This window comes from Hermetia illucens, chromosome 2 (assembly GCF_905115235.1).
Source record: "Hermetia illucens chromosome 2, iHerIll2.2.curated.20191125, whole genome shotgun sequence".
Taxonomy (NCBI): Eukaryota; Metazoa; Arthropoda; class Insecta; order Diptera; family Stratiomyidae; genus Hermetia; species Hermetia illucens.
This window is the reverse complement of record NC_051850.1, coordinates 143,467,977-143,488,909: the sequence shown is the minus strand read 5'-3', so window position 1 is coordinate 143,488,909 and position 20,933 is coordinate 143,467,977. Positions and strand designations below refer to the sequence as shown.

The window sequence follows — 20,933 nt, the reverse complement described above, 5'->3', positions numbered from 1 at the left end:
TTATGAATACGTCTCGAATTGTATCAATTTAAGGAATTGTTCTATAATTGATTGTGCAGTACGGTTGTATTAGTAATGTAAAGTAAACGCTTATATGAAAGGTATCGGACGGGTTTCTATCTAGTGCTACGCAATCCAGTGATATGAGTCTACGTAAAGCAAGTAACGTAACAAGTGACGAGTCTACGCAAAACAAGAACGTAACGATAGTTTGATTTGAATTGGCCAACTAGGTGAAAATTGAGAAATCTCGAGCAACAACCTGATATTGGCAGTTAATTTATTGCGTTTATTGACAACTGCCAGGTGTACGGATGAGTCTAGTATGACACGAATGATGGAGATAAGGAGCATATTGTCCCCACGGATATCTCACATGGTTAAGCACTAGGCTCACGATCGTAGAACATCGGATTATGCCGAAGGTAGCATTCGATAAGATACCTAATTGTATTCATGTGAAGATGAACGCGGAGGGTTATGTGAATGCTTTCTGGTGGGTCCATCCTGAGGAGAGAGGGATGATTTCCATCACGATCGGAATTTTCTCCTTCGGAGTTCGGAATAGAACCACACAACAAAGTAGCTGAAGAATACTAAGGAGATCTGCATAAGTTTCACCTATTTAAGAAATGTTCGTTTTTGTAACCGATAAGTTGGTTTTGCAGGAAAGTTCAATAACCCTCTTCCATTTGAAGAAAACATTTATTGAAAGTCATGAATTGCTAGCAAAATTGGACAAGATGCTGCTTTCGACACTTTAGAAAAGATTCCTGAAGCCCTGAAAATCCGCAAAGCAATTTTTTTCAAACGCCTACATGCGGGGCAGGATTTTTCGGAACAACATTGGAATTCTTGGGAAGAAGTAAAAATTTGTTCGATCAACGGATCGCTTTCCTTATTTCAGTGAGACGGTGATTGCTAGCTACCGCAAATACTTTGATGTATTTGAGGCGTATATCTTCCAGTTGAATTAAATTCTTAAAATTCAAAAAAGGCTTTCAGCGGGTAATATTTAAAATGCAATTTCAATCTATGAAAAGAGTTTATTGCCTGTCAGCGCCAGAATTTCACTCCACAAGCATCCATCAACCGACATTTAACATTGAATCCATCTTTCATCTCACCCTATTGAAAGTCCACTAGACCAGAGCTTGTCCAGTAATACTGTTCGTCCACTCCACATAATAACCACTGCTTCATGTTTTCAGTACATATGCAACCAGCTAATGCACTTCACAATGCAACTTTTTACGGGACCACCATGCATAGCAATCGTGGTCAATAATGAATACATTTATCTGGTGAGAAGTGAATCGCTACTGATAATGAAACTAAGGAGCCCATAAATCATAGTAATTGTCATTGAAAATGGAAAAATGCTCATTTAAATTAGTTAATGAAAACAGCTTTTATTTGAGAAGATTGTCCCGTCGACAGGTTGAAGTCGGTTTCACTACTTGCGGCTTTAAACTTGAACGTCTTTGCAGATGGTGGAAAAGTTAAATTTGAGTAGAGAGTCAGGAAAACTAGTTAATTGAATATAATTAGACACATCGTCTGTTTAATGTGATGTGAGCATCTAGTCAAGAGATGCATGCACGCTTGTATCTTTCCATGAGAAAGTGCTTGGATACATATTCCGTTACAGTCCTAGAGAGATAGTTTGATTTGAATTTTTTTCTTAGCTTTTAAGTAACTTTTGGTTCATAAATAAATTTAAATATGCAATTGGTCCCGTTACTTGCAAGTAGTCTATATATAAGGGCACTAACATTGACAATAAAGAAAAGTTATGCATGGGCAAATTTACATACCATTTCCATTTTCAATGGTGCTGAACGGAGAATATTGGGTTTGACGATTACTTCACAAGTGTCTGTCACCACGAAAACTTTAGAATCTTGTCATTTTTCCTCAAATCACGCTTCAATGTTATCTATGTCACTAGTTTAGCATTCCCAAATATCCCGAAGCATCAGAACAATTTCTAAACTAGCAATCGAGGAACTTTAAGATACTAACCAAGATTCGAAACATATAATTTGTCGCCTGAAGCGTAAACAGATATTCAGATATAATACTAACGTTTCCAACAAATCAAAGAAGAAAAACTTGTATCCATCCATATTACCCTCGGCATGAATGTGCATTTCTTGGGTATTTTGATTTTGCCTCCGTGATATGATTTGTTATTTAGTTTAGAATAGTCACACACTGCTCAATATAGAATGCTCAGAACAAGATGATTTCAAAGTGTCCTTTAAGATAAGATACAATGGGAAACTGAAAAAGGGTTGGGATCGATTCAAGGTCGGGAGACCTTAATCAATGTGTCCGACAATGGAATTTCCGATCGATGTACTTTTGTAAAAGAGTGAATGATTGGGTGATTTTTCTGGAGAAAATACTAAAAGAGCTTGGACAATCGAATCCTTTCTATGATAGATAGATAGATGGTTAATTTCAAACCGAATATGTTGTATTGAATTTCTAAGGGTGATGATGAAATATAAGTAGAACCAGATACCAGGAAGCGTTAGTAAAAAAATTCTTATTCATTGTGAAAAATTGCATTCTGTCCCAACTAGTTCGAAGTGCAACGGTTTTGTGAAATGCTAAGACATTCGTATGCTATCATAGCGCAACACAGGCGCACTAGTTGGTCATGTTGAGAACGTTATAATTGCTACGTTCTACATATATACAGTATGAAGAAATATAACCCAGTTTTTCGGGCAAAAGGTAGGAATAAAATATTGAAAAACCCATTTAAAATTATCTTTAAAAAAATAAAGAAAAATAGTGACCATAGTACAGACATTCGCAATATTAGCTACAAACCCCATTACCTTTCAAACTTCCTCAAACTTCCCGAAACCCTAAAATTCATTTAAATGTTTTTACTAACAACAAATAAATTTTCCAACAATTTACAATAGACCTGAATATGCTACATATTATTAAATGCGTTTCTAACGTTTTTTCGGGCTAAGGCGAAATGTTGGGATATTGCGGGGGTTCATGTTGATATTATATGTTGTTATTCTAATTTTTTTGAAACCTATTATAGAAGTTTGCTTATCTTAGTAAAAAAAATAAATTCCAGCTGCCCTTTCTAGTTAGCAATTATCTCAGCAGGAAACGTGATATATAGTACCCATTCACGCGATAAAGCCTTAGTACATGCTAGTGCGAATCTGCCAATAATCCTTAAGTAATGCTTGGTACCTTTTTTTGGAGTATGGTAGGTAAATGCCTTTACGCACAGAGTGTTGGACTACCGCAACAGCACACTGTCGGACTACCTACTAAACACCTCCTTGTCATCAGGGAACTAGCTTGGAACCGTTTGACACATTACTTCGGGTTAGCCCTCGTGCTCTCCTGGATTTAGGAGCCTTCAAGTCAGAGAATTCCTTTCACTAATGGGAGGGGAGGTAGGGAGTTGTCAGTTCAGGGAACCGCTTACGGTCCGATCCCTCCGCCGGTTGAGTTCAATCTTTTTCGCAATAAGAAAAGCCCGAATATAATGGGCAAAAGGATTCCAGTTGCCAGCACTCTTCTGTCTGACAATGTTGTCTGGGAAGAGCTCCCCTGTGTCTGCATAAAGCTGATGACGAAAGCCGTCCCATCTCTCGCAAGAGAAAAAGGTGTGCAACGTCATCCCCCACTCCATTGCAGAACACACAATCAGGAGATCGCGCCTTCCCAATTCGAAGGTAAGACTGAAAACCTCCATGCCCACATAGAAGTTGAATAAGGAAGTAATCAATATCACCGTGCGTTCGGTTCACCCACGGGTCTAATTTGTCGATGAGCGACGCAGTCCATCTGCCCCTTGGCTCATTTTGTCAAGAAAGTTGGCACTCGGTAAGGGTGCGTTGACGTTCTTCACAGGCAACCACCTCCCTTGAGTTCTCGCCTTGACGGCGGTAGATAGTTTTCCGCTCCTTGGAAAGCAACGGGGATCACTCCCACGATCATCATCACAGCCGGTTCGGAGACGGTGCGATAAGCAGACGCCACTCGGAAAGCTCCCCGCCTCTGCACTTGAGCAAGGTATTTACAATGCACCTCTTTGTCAAGGGCGTCAGCCCATACCTCCGTAAGGAAACGTCTCCTAGTTGATATAGGGCCCCCGACATTCGCCATTATCCGACTCAAGACCGCAACTCCAGCTCTAGCCCTGTCCGCTGCTGCTTTGATTTGTTCGAAGAAGCTCATCTTCGAGTCGAGCATTAAACCAAGGTATTTAGCATCCCGACCCTGCGTCCCATATCGATCGGCGAGTTGACTATAGAGTCAAAATTTTGTGACGCACTATAGCGGTTTATATCCAGAAAAGCATCCTCGGCCGGAGACCCCATTTCTTTCCAAAGGTTCTCTTGGAGGCATAGGAGGCTATACAGGCGTTCTTAACCCTCAGTTCCATGTTCATTCTCCAATTTACCTTTCGATCCAGGATTTCACCCAGATAGTTTACAGGAAGGAGAGGAAACAACCAATGTTTGTTCACTTAGCCGTGGTAGATGGAATTCAGGTATCCTTGTCTTGGCGGTAAATAGCATCAGTTGCGTTTTGGTTGGGTTTATGCTGAGTCCGCATCTTATGGGCCACAGGCACACCTTTCGCAACGCTCCTTCCATGATGTCGCTCATAATGGACAGAAACATCCCTGAAATTAATATCACCAAGTCGTCGGCGAATACTGATAATCGACAACGCTTAAAATGATAATTTCAGAAAGTCCTGATAAAGCAAGTCCTTTAAATATTAGTAATAAACTGGCTGGCGAAATTCAGGGTTTAAGTGGATGGGAAGATGGTCACTTAGGATCTTGATTAAAAGTGTATGTAAGAGGTGGGTTTACGAACATCTGAACGGTCTACCCTCCAGAGAGAATCTGAAATATTTAATATTTTGGAAGACGATTAGCTGCTCTCGATCATAAATACTGTAAGTTGAATTAAGGTGCTTCTTTCTTTTGGTTCAGATCAAACACTAACCTGAAACCATTCCATTTTTTTATTTACCCTTTCTTGCGTTCATGAACCTTACCTTTTAGTGTCCGATGCGCGGGTTCTGTTCACCAAGTTTGTGGATGATATTCTTTGCCTCCTTTTAACGACCAGGCATCTAACATCTCTGTCCTGCTCAGCTCGGTATTTACAATGGTTTGAGCTTAGTTCCCCGCTGGAGCAATCTAAAGGTACGTTCCGTTGGTTGTTCCGCTTCCTTCTATTTCGCTTTATATTGCCATTGATGGTACAGTAGCGCTCATGTTTTTTTTCAAGGAGCTTTGCTTTCTTTCGCAATGACTTCCGCTGCCGCCGTGGGGTTTTCTGCCGTTCATAGTGTATGATGCCGCGGATCCGTTTTCTGCACCTGTATTCGACCAATTGCATCCACATAAATTGATTCTTTTTTCTCCACTTTGCTTGTCAGAGGCGGAGGAAAGAGTGTGTGATCGAATTTTCCTTCTGCCGAGTCTCCTCCTCTAGTTTTCTGGAATGTTAGACAGTAGTTTTGCAGACGGGTTGGCCATAGTAGAGTTCACACTTTCTCCCTTGAAAGGAGTTGCGGTGTTCTCCTTTCGGATGACTGTGTCCTACCCACTTGCACTTAGTGCAGGCTCTACATTGAAGTGAACACAGATTTCTAATTGGAGGAGTATGAATTTGGCGAGACTCTAAAATGCGTGCTTTTTCCGCGACTTGACTATTCCAACTATGGATTTCTACTTTGTGACTTCTTACCACTTGTAGAGTAAATATCTCCAGCTACCCAATTTTTGCTTCGGACACTCTTAATATAGAGTTGAACTGCTATCGGTTGCCTCATCACTGCAAGATTGTGCTACCGAAACGTCAACAACGTCTCAGATAGGGACTCGCCTCACGTCTGACCTGTAACGCACGCTCCTTGATAACGGTAGCAAGGATCCCCAAAAGGCTCGTTTTCTACAAATTCAGTGAGAATTCCAACGACATAAGTGAGGCATTCTGGGCCTAAGCGAAGTAAGATGGTGGGGCTCTGGAGAGTACCCTTCTCCCCCTTGCGGTACTGTACTTTTGCACTCTAGAAAACCAAGTGGTAGCAGACGTGAATCCAGTGTCGGGTCGCTTCTGATAGGTACCACAAAGCGTGCTTCCTTCACCTGGCAGCCGTTTTCTGACAAACTGTTAACTGCAAGATGATGATAAGAGATTCGTAGATTTCTGAAACTTCCGCCGTTTCGTCATCGGTGGCACATTATTCGGGTACACAGCCTGCCATGAGGTGCCAGCAATCAGACCGACCACTTCGCATTCAGCAGTATGTTTAGAAGTTGTCTTCTGGATGTACGCAACAAGGCCTCAAAAGGATCACCATTTGATAGTCGCTTACCTTCGCTTGCGTGTTACCACTTCTTGCACGATTGGAAAGCTGCGAGTTCCTAAGTTCAACATCGACCGCTTGTATTTTCCAGCTATCGCTCGACAGTGGGGGAGCTATCTTGCTGATCGAACGGCAGATATACTGAGTAACCCACCTCGGAATATTGATGAGCGTCGAGCCGCCATCAAAAATGATTTTTTCACGGATGCTACACAGGTCGTCTGTCATGCCCTGAAGGTGCGTCATAAGATCTGGCTGACTGCAGAATTATGGAAGCAGATCGACGAACGAAAGTGGTTGAAGGCTCTACTGACTGCTGCGAGTGATGGCGGGCGTGACACGCTTGAATTCCGATAACGAGCGAAATCCCGAGAAGTTCAGCGTAGTGTATCCCTTGACAAGAGAGAATTTGCTATTGTGCTGGTCAGAGAATCGGAAGGTTCCACACGGTCATCTTCCGTCCACAATGACGAGTAGTTGAAGAGATGGAAAGAACACTTCTCCAGTGTTGTTAACAGTATCACATTCGGTGAAGTTCCTCCTATTGATCCTCCAAGGAGAAGAGTTATGATTTCGGCCATCAATGCACTCAAACGGAGTAAAGCCGCTGGGTTTGACGCTCATCCCGCAGAGTTATTTATCACTGTACCTGCACTCCTGACTTGCTGCTCCCAGTCATACAGAAATATTGGGAATCTGAGACCTTCCCCAGAGAGTAGAAGGCATCCGTTTTGATTGTGACAATTGGATGGACATCTGCGTGCTCCCTGCCGTCGCAAAGATAATAGCTAAAATAATCCTGGAACCCATCAAAGAACATCTCGAAAACTTGATCGACAGAGAGCAGACTGGCTTCCGCTTCGTATCCTCCTGCATTGACTACATCAACACCCAACGGATCATTCTGGAACAGTGCGCGTAGTTTAGATCTTCGTTGCATCTGGTTTTAATCGACTCCGAGAAAGTTTTCGATAACGTGAACTGAGAGGAAACTAATTACGCAGGAGGAAACTAATAGCTAACATATTATCAGAGCCACATATGATAACGCGAAATGTCACGTGCTGCACGGAGGGAAAATCTCGAAGGATTCTGAACGGAGTCTCTGTCTCGATATTATTTCTACTTGTTATCGTTGACGTCCTTCATGCTGCCTTGTTCGGAGGACGTGGAGGAATTCAATGGACTGCGACATTTTTCTTCATACGACTACGCTGATGATATCTGTTTGCTTTTTCACCTCTGTCATCAAGTCATGGACTTTGGACAAATGGTTCTGAATTTGCAAAGAGAGGTAAATAGAGTTGGACTGAGGATAAACATCAACAAAACAAAAGTTCTGAGTCTGAGGGGTCATCGCACACTCCCAATCTGCATTAATGGACCGAGCATTGAAGTCGTTGATCAATTTGTATATCTAGGAAGTGTGATTTCTGCCGGTGGCAGTAATGAACTGACTGTTGGCCGACAAATTAATAGCGCTAGATCCGCGTTCGCTGCCTTGTCAAAAATCTGGAGATCAAGTTGAAACTGTGCTGTCCTAGTGCCCTTTCTGTGGAGTAGCACATAGAAAGTGAACTTCACTGTTGCTCAAAAGCTCGAATCCTTTGTCAACACCTGTCTGCGTCGTAACATCGGAGTACGCTGGCCTGACATTATTTCAAATGACAAACTTGGTCGGCACACAGGTCTAGCACCTGTACGCGATATGATCGAAAGGCGAAAATGGCAGTCGATAGGTCACACATTAACGAAAGAAACGATTGTATTGCGGGATACGCTGTGAAGTTGGAATCCACTCACCCAAGATGGCGACTGGTGGGTGGCAGAAGAGTGGAGGAGGAGTGCGTGCGTCTCAGGAAGTCGTAAGGGGAGTTGGAGGACATTTTAGGTAACCGCGAACAGTGGCGCGTAGGTGTGATTGACGCGCTATACTCCAGCAGGGGATAAATGGTAACCATATATAAGTATAATGACTGCTTCAATATGGGTCATAAATAAGAAAATTGATTTTCTTCAATTCAAAATTTTCGACGAGCGAAATAGTTAAACTTTCTGAGATTATAACTCCCAACCGAAACGAAATTTAGAGACGAAACTCTATCCGGAACTCGCGTCTGTGAGTGACATATAAGTATTTTCGAAAGGATATAGATGAGGGAAAATGGGGACGTTGAAAATAGGAATCTTAATCATGACCCTCGAACTTCCTTCACTCGGAAAAACATTTGAGCAACCACGACTCATCGTTCCCGAAATTGCGAGAGTGCACGTTCAAATATTAGTGAGTGAGTGACAGCAGGTTCGTGGACCTTTTTCTCGTGATGAGAAAAATCCTGGTTTGGAAGTTTATCAAAGGAGAAGGCTTCATCAGTGTTGAATATAAGTCTGAATCGGAACAAACAAAGAGGGACATCCAAGACTTAGTGCTATATCAATAAAAAATAAAAACACAACTTTTCCATCAAAGGGTTCGAAGGGTTTCAGCATAAGAAAATTACGCACAAGAATAAAAACATAGAAAGCAATTTCATATTTAATCGTCCTCGGGAAATAATATAGAAGAAAAATTCCATGTATATTTGACTGACCCCCATATTTCAAGCCTCATTTCCATATTTTCATTGTGAAAAAATGAAGCTAGTGGCATATTGGTGTACACATAGGATACCGTCGGCCACCACATTCCTTCAAAGCCATATGCTCGTAGTGTACTTGAAACATAAGAAGAAAATCGATAAAGTTCCGGAAATTTTCCTTGAGGCCTCGAAAGCACAAGTGAAGGAATTTAGAGCCTTCACGATCTATGCTCTGCTCTCTGGTAGGGTCACGTACATTGTTCGCGGAGGAGACATCATGTAATAGCCTAATTTCGTCCACCACAGATTACAGACATGATAAGCGAATGATGGAGAGGAGACAGTTCCCTGACACAAGCCTGCAAAGAATTCAGGCTAGCGTTTAGGCCAGGATTTGATCAAAGAAAGAAAATTAAAATTCGTTTTATGGCTTCGTGGAAAGTGAAAGTAACGAATGACGTCCATCAAACGTCGACATTTTATGGTGTCACATAAAATCTCAGAAATTAAAGTCGTCATCGAAGTATCTCATTGCTCGTACATGTCCAGAGAATTCGTGACCTTAATCCAGTCTTGGGCGTGCTATGGAGCTAGTGATTAATTCGACAACGTCGCTACCATATTAAGGCTAACATGTCTCATATTCTCAAAGGGTGAGACTGTTTCGTTCTTACTTTTTCACCTCGCAATCAGCTCGAAAAGTTAAGTGTGCGCACATAATCGTTTCCTTTTCAGATTAAAGTTCTCGTGTGTAGCGGAAGCCGTAAATCAGAATATTAAATTTATCAGTTGCAGTATCAAGTCCTGAAGGGGGTATTACTTGCAAGCAGCTGCTTGTTCTTGATAGGGTGCATGGGCTTTGTCTTAACGTTAGATGGATTTATGTACCAGATAAGATGTTATGATCAGTCGACTTGTCTTAAGTAAGTGGTGTAAGTGGCAATAACGTTTGATACTATAAAGTACCCATATATCTTGTGGTAAGAGGCAACGTTGTATTGCGGTATGAGACATTGACATTGGTTTTATGGAGTTTGTGTTCAATTTTACACACGAATCCGTGAAAATCTGCTAAAGATGCAAAAGTATCTTTCCTTTCCACCCCACAGTGCTAAGGCTTGTTCTTTCAATTCCGTCCTCCCTTTTCCCACCCTTTACTGTAGGTATGAGATGGAGCTGAAGACTCTCCTCTTAAAATTAAGTTGTATATCCATCTTGCGAGTATACACACGTAAAAGTACGTAAACCTCTTTATTGAATGTAAGCAGTATCAAATGTCGGTTTACAGAGTTTTTCTTGCGATTTGCTTTAAGGTGGATTTCCTCGTGGAGGTGACACAGTAAGTCAGCTGCGACAGAAGCCTCTGTAGGGATAACATATGAGTAGGAGGTACAAAAATTTGTATTATAATCGCACGAGCATGTTCCTTTATTAAGGATAATAGCACAATACGTGGAGGGTAATTTATCAAAGTGTGTGGTATAAGAAACTCATACGATAATATTTTTTTCTTTCATACATATTTTAACATCGCAACGAGAGGCATATAATATTAACGAGTGTTTATGTTTCTTATATTTCCAGTTGGATGATGCAGCCATACAAGTATACAAAGATGGTGATTATGGAGCTTATCTTGATCTTGAATCCTCTCTGGCTGAACAAGCGGAAGAAATTGAGGGACTGGATTCCAGGTGAGATTAATTGTAGTATAATTTAAAAAATCACAAATACTTACATTGAAAAAATAAGATGAGAGCAGTGGCTTGCACTGTTTCGATTTCTGATATTTTTTTGAAGAGGCTTTCGTATTTTAGTTCTCGTTATATTGCTACGTTCCTCATTCCAGAGGATGCACCAGATAGTTGTGTTTGATTCAAAAGTTGGTCCACTTTCTTGCTTGCAAAGATTCCGCTGTGCTTTCCTCTGCCGCCGGCTTGTAGCCTTCCTAGGTTCATGGTGTCCGGCCCGCTTGGCTCCATTCTCGCATACCGGCGTTAAACTAGTAGCGTTCGTCTAATCTTCCTTTCTTCCGCTCTTCCTGGTAAGGGTGAATGAAAAGGTAAAGCCTCCGAAATCCCCGATGATTACGAGTGGATTCGTCTATAGCGAAGTCTGTGACTTCTTATCACTTGGAGACTTCAAATCCTTAGCTTCCGTATTCATGATTTTGGACACGCTTAGTGTGGTAGTAAACTGCTACAGGTTCCCCCAACATAACAAAGCGGTGTCGAACGGGGAGAATGAGTATTATGGCAAACAAATCACCGCAAAATCCCTTTTTTGGAAGAAGGAGCATAACTTTTGTCACTCAATATGATTCACAAAACTTCCAGGTTGTTTAATGTATAATTCATAACGGTCACCATCTTTTTAAGCTTATTGACGTCTAGAATTGTGTTAATAAGGACTACTACTAATTATCCTTAGATTTCCACCATATTAATTTTCCAAGGTCGCTAGTATTCCTTCGCTCACTTATGCATTAGTGAACCTTTCACTCCACTTTTTCAGTCAGGAAGTAACACCGTCAATTCAAAACAAAAATCACATTTTCCCCTAGGATCAACTAGTGAATATAATCAGAAAAGCCTAGCTCAACATCACGTGTAGTGCAGCATATACGATGCGTAGAGTTCAACCCCGGCCAATGAAGGTTTTTCTCTCTTTCTTGGACGAATGGGAGTTTGCAGTGCATTCAAGCCAATCTAACCGCGGGTGTTTGGTAGCCTTGACCAGCTTCACATCCAGTCTGCCCAAGATGAGCTTATTGAGGGACGCCTCAATCTAAGAAGTCTAACTTCACCCAGTAAAACACAAAATAGACCTAAAATAGCCATACCAAATGAAGGCACCAGTAGTGGAGATAAATTTGCTTTGCTTGGCAACGATGATAGAATCAGGAATGAAACTAATACTTCTCGAAAGTACAAGCCGCCACCGATATATCTTCGAGAAAGAAAGACCTTAAATCTCCTTAATAAATTGCAAAAGTTGACAGATAAAAATGCGATTAATGTAGTCCCCGTCACCAAGGGTGGCATACATGAAATTCAAATTCAAATTTATGACGAAAACAATTTTAGGAAAGTCGTATCTGAATTCAAAAAGGTACAAAAACAATTTTATGTTGAGGATGCTGGGAGTCCTAAGTCCGCACCCACTTAGTGACGGACCGAATCACTGGGGGAGTAACTTACTCCCTCCTTTGTAGTTCTCGGACTTCTCTTTTTTTGAGTTAAAGCCAAGTTTACAAAAAAAGCAAAAAGTTGACTGATGGTTTCGTCCAGGGCAGAGGCAACTCATCAGACGCTGCCTCACCTCTGCCCTGGGAGCAGCGTGACCGAAAGTCACGATAGATGGAAAATGCTCCACTTAAATTTTATACCTACCAACTGAAAAGTTCTAAAGATCTTGTAGTTGTACTGAACGGCATTGAATTAAGGATTGAAACGAATGACATCGAAAATGCATTGGAATTTGAAGGATTCAAGTTTAATTCGGTATGCAATAATATAAAATTCCAGAAATCCTATCTCGTGTCGTACTGGAACCAGAACAGAAAAAGTTAAAAAGGGGCGACAATATGAAATATCTCTTGCATCGGAAAATCCTGGCTGAAGAACCTCATAAGAGGAATGCGCCCGTGCGATGCCAAAACTGCCAGAAATTTGCGAAGATTCCTATTCGTCGTTGGTCCTAATCGGTAATAAACGGTCGAGCTAAAAATCTGTCATTGGAATGCAAATGGCATTAGTTACCATAAACTTAAGCTGTACAGATTTTTAATCGACAATTCCATAGACAAAAGACCCACTTCCAGATACGAGTATACACATTCTACGACAAGGCCCACGGTGGAACTGGTATCAAATCCTGGCTTAGACACTTCGCTCTGAACAGTTACTACAAGGAATACCTTCTCCCTATATTTGTCCACCGAACCGAATGTAGCGATGTAATCACCTTTTCAGCCGTATATTGCCCTCCAAAGTTTAAGATTACGCCGCAACAGATGTTATTTCTTCAGAACCCCACTGACCTACCCCATCCCACTCATCCACGGGTTTGCGCATGACTTTCGGGCTGTACAACGCGGCGCGAATTTTTCAAAGATTCATCGACTCTGTGCTGTGAAACCTCTACTTCTGTTTCGTATATTTGGATTATGTTCTAGTCGCGTCTTCCTCTGAACCCGAGCGTTTACAGCACCTGGAGTGCATGTTTCAACGTCGCCTTGAAACTGACGAATGCAAATTCTTGCCATCACAGGTGAGACTCCTCGGCCACTTGATTACCCCTGAAGGTTTCCAACCGAACCCAGTCAAAGAGCAAGCGATTTCAAGCTTCCCGCATCCGAAAACTGTTGAGGATCTGAGAAGATTTTTGGGCATGTTCAACTTTTACCGTCATTTCTTGCTCAAGGCCGCCCATCATCAATCGATCCATAACACCTACGTGTCTGGGCCGAAGACCAAAGACCAAAGACACCCGCCTGACTGTGTGATCCCCAGAGGCTGTCTAGGCGTCTGGGACCATCAAGCCACAGCTGGCGGACGCCACACTTCTAGCATTCCCTTAGCAAGATACACCACTAACCGTAATCGTCGATGCCTCAGACATTGCCGTAGGTGCTGCTCTTAACCAAAGAGTGAAGCAAATCTGGCAGCCGTTGAGCTTCTTCTCTAAACTCTGAATACCGCTCAAAGGAACTACTTCGCAATCAAATACTTCTGTTATTCCTTTGAAGGCAGGCCATTCATAGTATCCACGAAACATCGCTTTACTTTGATACAAAGGCCCGACAAAGCGTCCCCTCCATAGCTTCGGCATTTGAACTTTATCTACCAGTTCACTTCTGACATTCAACACGTGTCTGGAAAAGAAAACGTGATTGCTGGACGCTGTGTCACGTATTGCAAAGGTCAAGAGCCCCCGTCACGTCGATCTTCAGAGCCTAAGGAACAACTCCAAATACACATTTAGGGAGTTTCCTATCTTCGGCTTAACATCCAGTATATACTGCGAACCCCATGCAAAGTACCAATCTTGTGCTGAGGCCCTCTGTTGAGAATGGATTCCATACTTTGGTGTGTCGGCAATTATGATCACCGAGTAGGAAATGCAGTTTAGGTCCTCCCTTTTCTCAGAGTTGGGCAAACTCCTCGACTTTAAACGCCTCCGGACAAGATGACCCTTCTTGCTCAGGGACGCAATGCCGAAGTTGAAGCTGCTACCACCCGCCGACGTGTCTTGGTAGCGGCTGCAGCCACCTTACAAGGGCCCGTTCGAAGTCCTCGGACGAGGACCAAACCATTGTAGTTGCTTTGTACTGATGAAGGGTGTAAATTACTCCCGAAATATATATCTACACTGAAAAATAAAATTGCAGTTTGGAGTAAGGTACTGGTCTATCAATTTTAGGTTAGACTACAAACAGAAGACATTATAGTCTCAACATTAGGGTCTCGTTGGCTCGACTAAAGCCCTTCTTCCATGAAGAAAACGCAACCGGGAGGAGAGGCGCATCACGCGTCCATTTTGACTTGCGGCAGCCGAATTGAAGAAGCCGTGCGCCTGGTTCCTCGCTGAAACTCTCTTTATTTTCTACGGGGAGTGGAGTATTGCGGCGGAGTGAGCAAACTTGCGTGTCGGGAACACGTAAATGTAAACCGTGTTGGCCATGATATCGAAAAAAAAAATTTCACAGCGAAAATTGTTGTTCGGTGTCAGTCTGGAATGAGTCGGGATAGAGAGGGGAGTTCTTATTGTGTGATCCTTTTGATTAAAATTTATGTTATAAAATACTTTGGTAGGATGAATAATTATTTATTGTAAAAAACCTAAACCAACACTCGCAGCAGCTCGACACTCTTCTCCAGCGCTAAAGAGTAATGGTGGGCTGATAAGGAGTAAAGGGAATTTGTGGCGGAAATGGCAGGAACATCGATCCCTGAGACTGAAACAGGAGTTCGCAAAAGCTACCAAGAAGCTAAGAAATGCTCTGAAAACAGAAATAGAAAATAACTTCCAGCACTTTATCTCAGTCCTCACCACAGCAACGATCTCTCTGGAGGGCAATCAAAAAGCTGAAGTGATCGGTACCATTAAAGCTTGCCAATGGAAACTGGGCGAGGAGTGATGTCGACAAAGGAGCAGTGTTTGTGATTTATCTACAGGGTATTTTTCAATAGAATTTCTCGGGTGGAGATCTACTTTTGCGCAAATGACCCTCTGCTAGGCCAGTAAGTGGGTTTTGCATAAGAACGAAAGATGTCCTCAATTGCTTACTGCAGAAAGTCAATCTGAAGGAGGTTTCTGGCCTTGATAACATTACTGGCAAAGTGGTCGAAGGGTTGTCACCTACCGGGCTCGGTTATTTCCCACGGAGCTGGAAAACATAGCTGGTTACAATGATGCTAAAGGCTGGCAAGGATTTACCGTTTTCAAGTTCGTATCGCGTAATCAGTTTACTATCCGTAGTGACAGAGCCTCCTACTGGGAAAACTCTCAAGTCTTATTGCCGACCAAAAGTAATTTCCCAACATCAATTTGGCTTTCCCAAAGCGCATAGCACGATGCCGATCATTGGAGAAGGAGAATTATTGTTCTGCGGATTCCTGGTTGTAGCACAAGCATTTGATAGATTATGGTCGGAAGGTTTGATGTACAAAACTTAGCAACTGCTTGCCGCGTCACCGTACGCCGTACACAAAATTCTTGAATCCTATCTAATCGGGCGGAAGCTTAGAAGTCAGTACAAAAGTTTTACTGCGTGGGACAAAAACATCAATGCTGGCGTACCGCAAGGAAGCGTACTAAGCCCGATGCTACACCTTATCTATACATGAGGCATACCGACCAGCAGTAATATAGTTATATCTATGTTTGCGGATGATAGTTGGCCACTCATGTCGAATCTCGACTATCATCTTGTGTTCTACAGCGGCATTTAAATCGGAATGGCTGATCAAATGGAAGATGAAAGTGGACGAAATACACTCATATAACATTTACGCTCCTTCGGGAAACCTGCCCTTGATTCAATTTAAATGGAACCCAAGTTTCCAAACTAAGTAGTGCTAAATACCTGGGATTGCACTTTGACACACGTTTTACATGGAAAAGGTTTAATATGCCAAGAACCAACAAATGACCATTAAGGCAAGGAGTCTACACTGGCTTTTGGGCTCTATGCTTGACTTGGAACACAAAGTCCTTTTATACGAGGCAGTCATAAAGCCTATTTGAACATATGGGATCCAGTTATGGAGTTCTGCAAGAATATCCTATTTAGAGCTATTGCAACGCGCGCAATACAGAATTGTGCGTGCAATTACAGGAGCCCCTTGGTTTGTGAAAAAATACCAAGTCCACAGAGATCTTCAGATCCTCAGTCTTGCATAAGATTGCAGCCCATACCTACAAATACATGTACAAATTTCCAACTCATCCCAATAGCTTACCAAAGGATCTATTGCGAAAGTCTAAAACTTAAAGATGGATCCGATAATATTAATATTTGATGAGGACATAACATTCTACTAGCTTCTAGCAATCATGGGGTAGGTAGGTGTTAGCGGCCGCTTCGAGAAACCCAATTAGCGCTTTGGTGCGCCGTTTTGATGCCACAAACTCCCTTGTTTTGGGAGCAGGGAGGCAGAGTCCATTCGGCTCGGATCTTCAGAGCCAGCTCGTAGCATTCACGAAGGAAAGCAGCTCTCCCACCCTGCAGCTAGAAATCTCTCTGAGGTCCCCAAAGAATGGTTTACCCAGTGTCCGCAGCCTGACTCTAGCCAGAGCTGGGTAATCTCAGAGAAAATGCATGAGGGTTTCCCTTCCTTCTCCGCAGCTTCGGCAATGCGAGTTGTAGGGTATGCCGATCCTAGCGGCATGGTCCCCTATCCAGTGCCCCGTGCAGACCGCCGTAATCTTGAATGCATTTGCACGCGTGTGGCACAGGGGCTCTCGTGATGGGGCTATGTTATAAGCGGGCCAAATTCTCCTTGACTTGGCACAGCTTGTAAGCCTTCGTCATCTCAGGCCCGCGGCTGCTAGGTAGTGCGAGTAGGCTCGACCCCCGACAGCCGCCAGCGGTCCACCGGTTGTATTTGCCGAGGGATTACCAAGAGCCTTGCCTGGCCAATCCGTCAGCCCGGTCATTCCCCTCTATGTTCCTACGCCCGGGAACCCAGAAAAGAGTGACCTTGAGCGTGCCGCCTAGACGGTTAAGCGCGTGTCTGCACTGCCCCACCAACCGGGAAGATGTCGTTGTTGAGTATAAGGTCTTGATGGCCGTTTGACTCTCGGTCAGAATGGCTATTTTACGCTTGCGGCTTACAATCATACATACCTCGATCTTTGCAAAGAGGAATGTTACATACTCTAGTTTTAAGATTTGATTACTTAATTTGAGTTTTATTTTCTATTAATGAAAGAATCATTAATAACAGAAAATAGTTAAAAAAAAATTAAATCTTCCAGGCCTCCATAGAGGGACTGTTCATCAATTTCATGGCAGCCTTGCGTGTTAACTTGAGAGGAGAGATCCATATAGACCATCGCATAATAAACATGTACGGCTTTACTGCTGGGGTTGATAATTTTCGTATTGGCGGTACGTTCTGAATAATTACGAATCACGAAAATACTCTCTACCCTCATTCATGAGTTACCCTGAAATTGGCAGTTCTTCGTGAAAAAGGAAAGTGAACAAAGTATCCTTTTTAATTCTCTTCGCGTCGCCTTTAAATAATGTGGGGATAGCATCTGGTGGCAATTCTGTTTCCTTTTTTATTATACAACACCGGACAGGTGTTTGGTCGAATGGTGGTCAGCGGTCACGTCGTGAGCCTCCCCACCAATCTTCACTCGCAGACCCAATTAGGCAGGCTCCAGGCAGGATTACAAATTTTGGTCACGAAATGAGTGATAGAAATTATTCCTGAATGACGAATTGTTATATGTGCTTGAAGGGATTCTACCTTATTCAATTTTCAGGAAGAAATCGTGAAATTTTCTGGGCCAAATGTTGATCCTTTCGATAAACATGTATGCGTTGTATGCGGGGCTTATTTACAGCTTTTGTGAAGGGGGTCTGGACACTTGCGTATGAAACACTAGCCCATAAATAAATAATTAAGAAGCGAAGACTGCAGTGTTAGTCCTTTTGGTAGCAAATGTAATCAACAAATTACTATGTTACGTAAACCATCTTTTCCAATGCTACACCGGCATAGAAATGAAAGATCGGATTTACAAATATTAAGTCTCGTATCGGGCTCCATAGCCATTACCGCTGATGGTCTTCAGTTTGAACAAGTTAAGATCTCTAATATCCGGCTTACGGCTTACTTCAGTCCGCCTCTCCGCTGCCATTCGACTCCGATAAATAAATCCATTCCAGCGACCACAAAGCATCGTGCCTCACTAGACTAACCTTTCACCCGTAATAAAATTGGCAAAATCAGTCTTAATCTGCACGCAAAGTGTTGGAAATGGACTTTTCGGAACACTTTTCCCCATCCGTAAAAATTTCACCTGAAGTCGTAAAACGTAAAGAGCCAATTACGTACAGTGTGCCGGCTCTTGGTGCACATTTATGTGATAATCTGCTCACTTGAATTTCTTCTCGGATAAAATAGGACGGGAAACGAATGAGGAAAAAATGGTTGCAACCAACTCGTACGTATTGGATTACTGGATCCAGTGAAAGACATATCCGTGAGGTGACGATGATGGTGATGCCTTAGCCGGCTATGGCCACGACTGCAACCATGATGATGATAATGATGAAGATGATGCTGGAGCTGATGATGAAGACAATGATGATTGCAATTGGAATCCTGTTCCATTTCTTCAGCAGATGATTACCTTCGTTTTTCCTCACGAATAACATACGAGACTCTGTTTGCTGCGTGCTTCTTGCCGTAAGTCGTTTAGTATGCGAGATAATAGTCGTTTAGGAGGCAACTGGGTCTCTTTTCATCATTGCGCTACCACTCTGGCACTGGACCTAGATGGACGATTGCCGCGAATTGGCCGACGCCATCGAACCATCAGACAACTCCTGTACACACAGAAGCTTCATTCTGTTCGCCATAAAAAGTAAATTAATTGCACATCGTATCTAATTAATGACCTCTAATCAAAAGTAAGACATCGACTACCGAATGTGAACGCGCTACTCATTTTCTATGGCCAATGGATGTTATCGCCACAATGGAGGAGAGAAAGAGAGTTCCTTGGAGATGGGCAAATCATTGCGTAATTATGGTAGCCGTGGGTAAGTCAGACGCTTGTCAGAAGACGTAGCGTGATGACTAGCCTGACTAGCATAGCTAAGAACTCGAATGCCATAATTTGACCTTATCAGAAATCTACAAGAAATTATGAGGAGCAATTAATAAATATCATATTTTGTGTTGAGTATGTGAGATATGTAGTCGGTCTGGACAGTGGCTGCCAAGCGATGCTGTTATTCTTGCTTTGTGGGTAATTAGGTTCAAGGATTTTGAGTAACGCGTATTGAATGAGCTGCAGGTAGAGTTCTAGTTCGCCTGACAGGCGTTACTCTAAAATTATCACATCGAAATCATCTTTATTCCATTTTAAAAATAGACTAGACGGGATGGGAAGAATTTGTGAGATAGTCCCTTATGTGAAGGCATTGGGAGTTTAATTATAGCAGGCAAAGGCCAAATCAATTGAAGGAAGTTCTCATTTGTTTTTCACGTTTGGGTTTAGCTCCAGCGGTATTCCCATATTACTGAACAAGATCGGCAATAAATTGACACCTATTGGAACTCAGAATAACTTATAGATAGACATATAACAAGTTTACCGTCTTTAATGGATTCAGTGCAGTTCTTCTTCTGAATTATTTTCGATGTGACATCATTCACAATAATACAGGAACCAGTAAACAGTAAACTCAGATGTTTACTTCTCTCTTTTGCAAGGATGAATACTAGATGTAATGAGCTGTGATCTTCGTCGAGGACTTCTTTAAGCCGTGTCATAAGCCGAGTTCCCAAATATGAGATGGAAAGAAATTCGGGGATCCCTTCATAAGGTTCCCTCTCTTGGAAGAATGTGTACCAGAGAGCTCATGATGCGTAGCTTCATTTTGTGGATATGACAAACCATCAAAAGTGATGATGTTTCGGATTTGTCCACTTAGGAAAACCTGACTCGCAAACCGCTGACTCCGGTCCATTGCGAACTACATCGAGATGGATGGGCAAGTGATATGAAACTTCAATAAAGTAGGGAAGGGCTTGGCTCATTCTGTGTCTATTACGTCTTAAATGTTTCATCCTCACTCTGATTTCTGATTCGAAACGGGGAAGAGTGGACTCTCGCCAATCCTTTTTGTTAGATTTGGTTGCCTTATACTCTATGCACTTTATGCAATTTTTACTGTCCAGAGAAAGCAAATAATTTCTAGGGTTGGGATTGTATTTTGCCATTTGAGAGTCCTTCACGCAGAGTCACGTTATTAAGATCGGTCTGGCTGTTTTTAAGGTTTTGTTTCGTTGTCGGTTCATTGCCTGTCTGTCTGTCCGTCTGTCTTTTTTTTTTTTGAGGACGTGGAAATCTTCAAAAGACGCTGGTATGGATACACCAGTGTGTGGTGAAACCAGCCCCGACTCACCCCCTGCCCCGCGGAACCAGCGTAAGGTATTACATCACGGGGCGGAGTCAAGTCACTCTAGTTTAGTCACTTTTCTTCAATACGCGGCGCACGTGCCCTCCTCCTCTGCCTTTCGCAGTTTATTTTGAATTGATGCGATCATTGAATTGACCGCATCCCAATTTTCTTGATGTGCTAGCATTTTCGGCACCAGATTTTCTGGTACCAGCACCTCTCCTAGAGTCTCCTCTAGATTCCTCCTTTTTTCCACAAATCTCGGACAGTGGAAGAATACATGCTCTAGGTCCTCTGGGACTTCATCGCAATTTGAACAGTCG

At 42.5% G+C, this 20,933-nt stretch overlaps 1 protein-coding gene across 7 annotated transcripts in view; it reads left to right on the top strand.

Moving 5' to 3' along the window:
• The window catches only part of LOC119650467 (FH1/FH2 domain-containing protein 3), a 412,025-nt gene that overhangs the window by 274,174 nt on the left and 116,918 nt on the right, over nucleotides 1-20,933 (top strand). For all 7 annotated transcript variants that reach the window (XR_005249283.1, XM_038053334.1, XM_038053335.1 and 4 more), the window contains one exon: nucleotides 10,545-10,654. Coding sequence is in view for 6 of the 7 variants with exons in the window: in XM_038053334.1 (XP_037909262.1) it covers nucleotides 10,545-10,654 (110 nt within the window). In the remaining variant the exon portion in view is untranslated. The remainder of the gene's footprint in view (nucleotides 1-10,544; nucleotides 10,655-20,933) is intronic.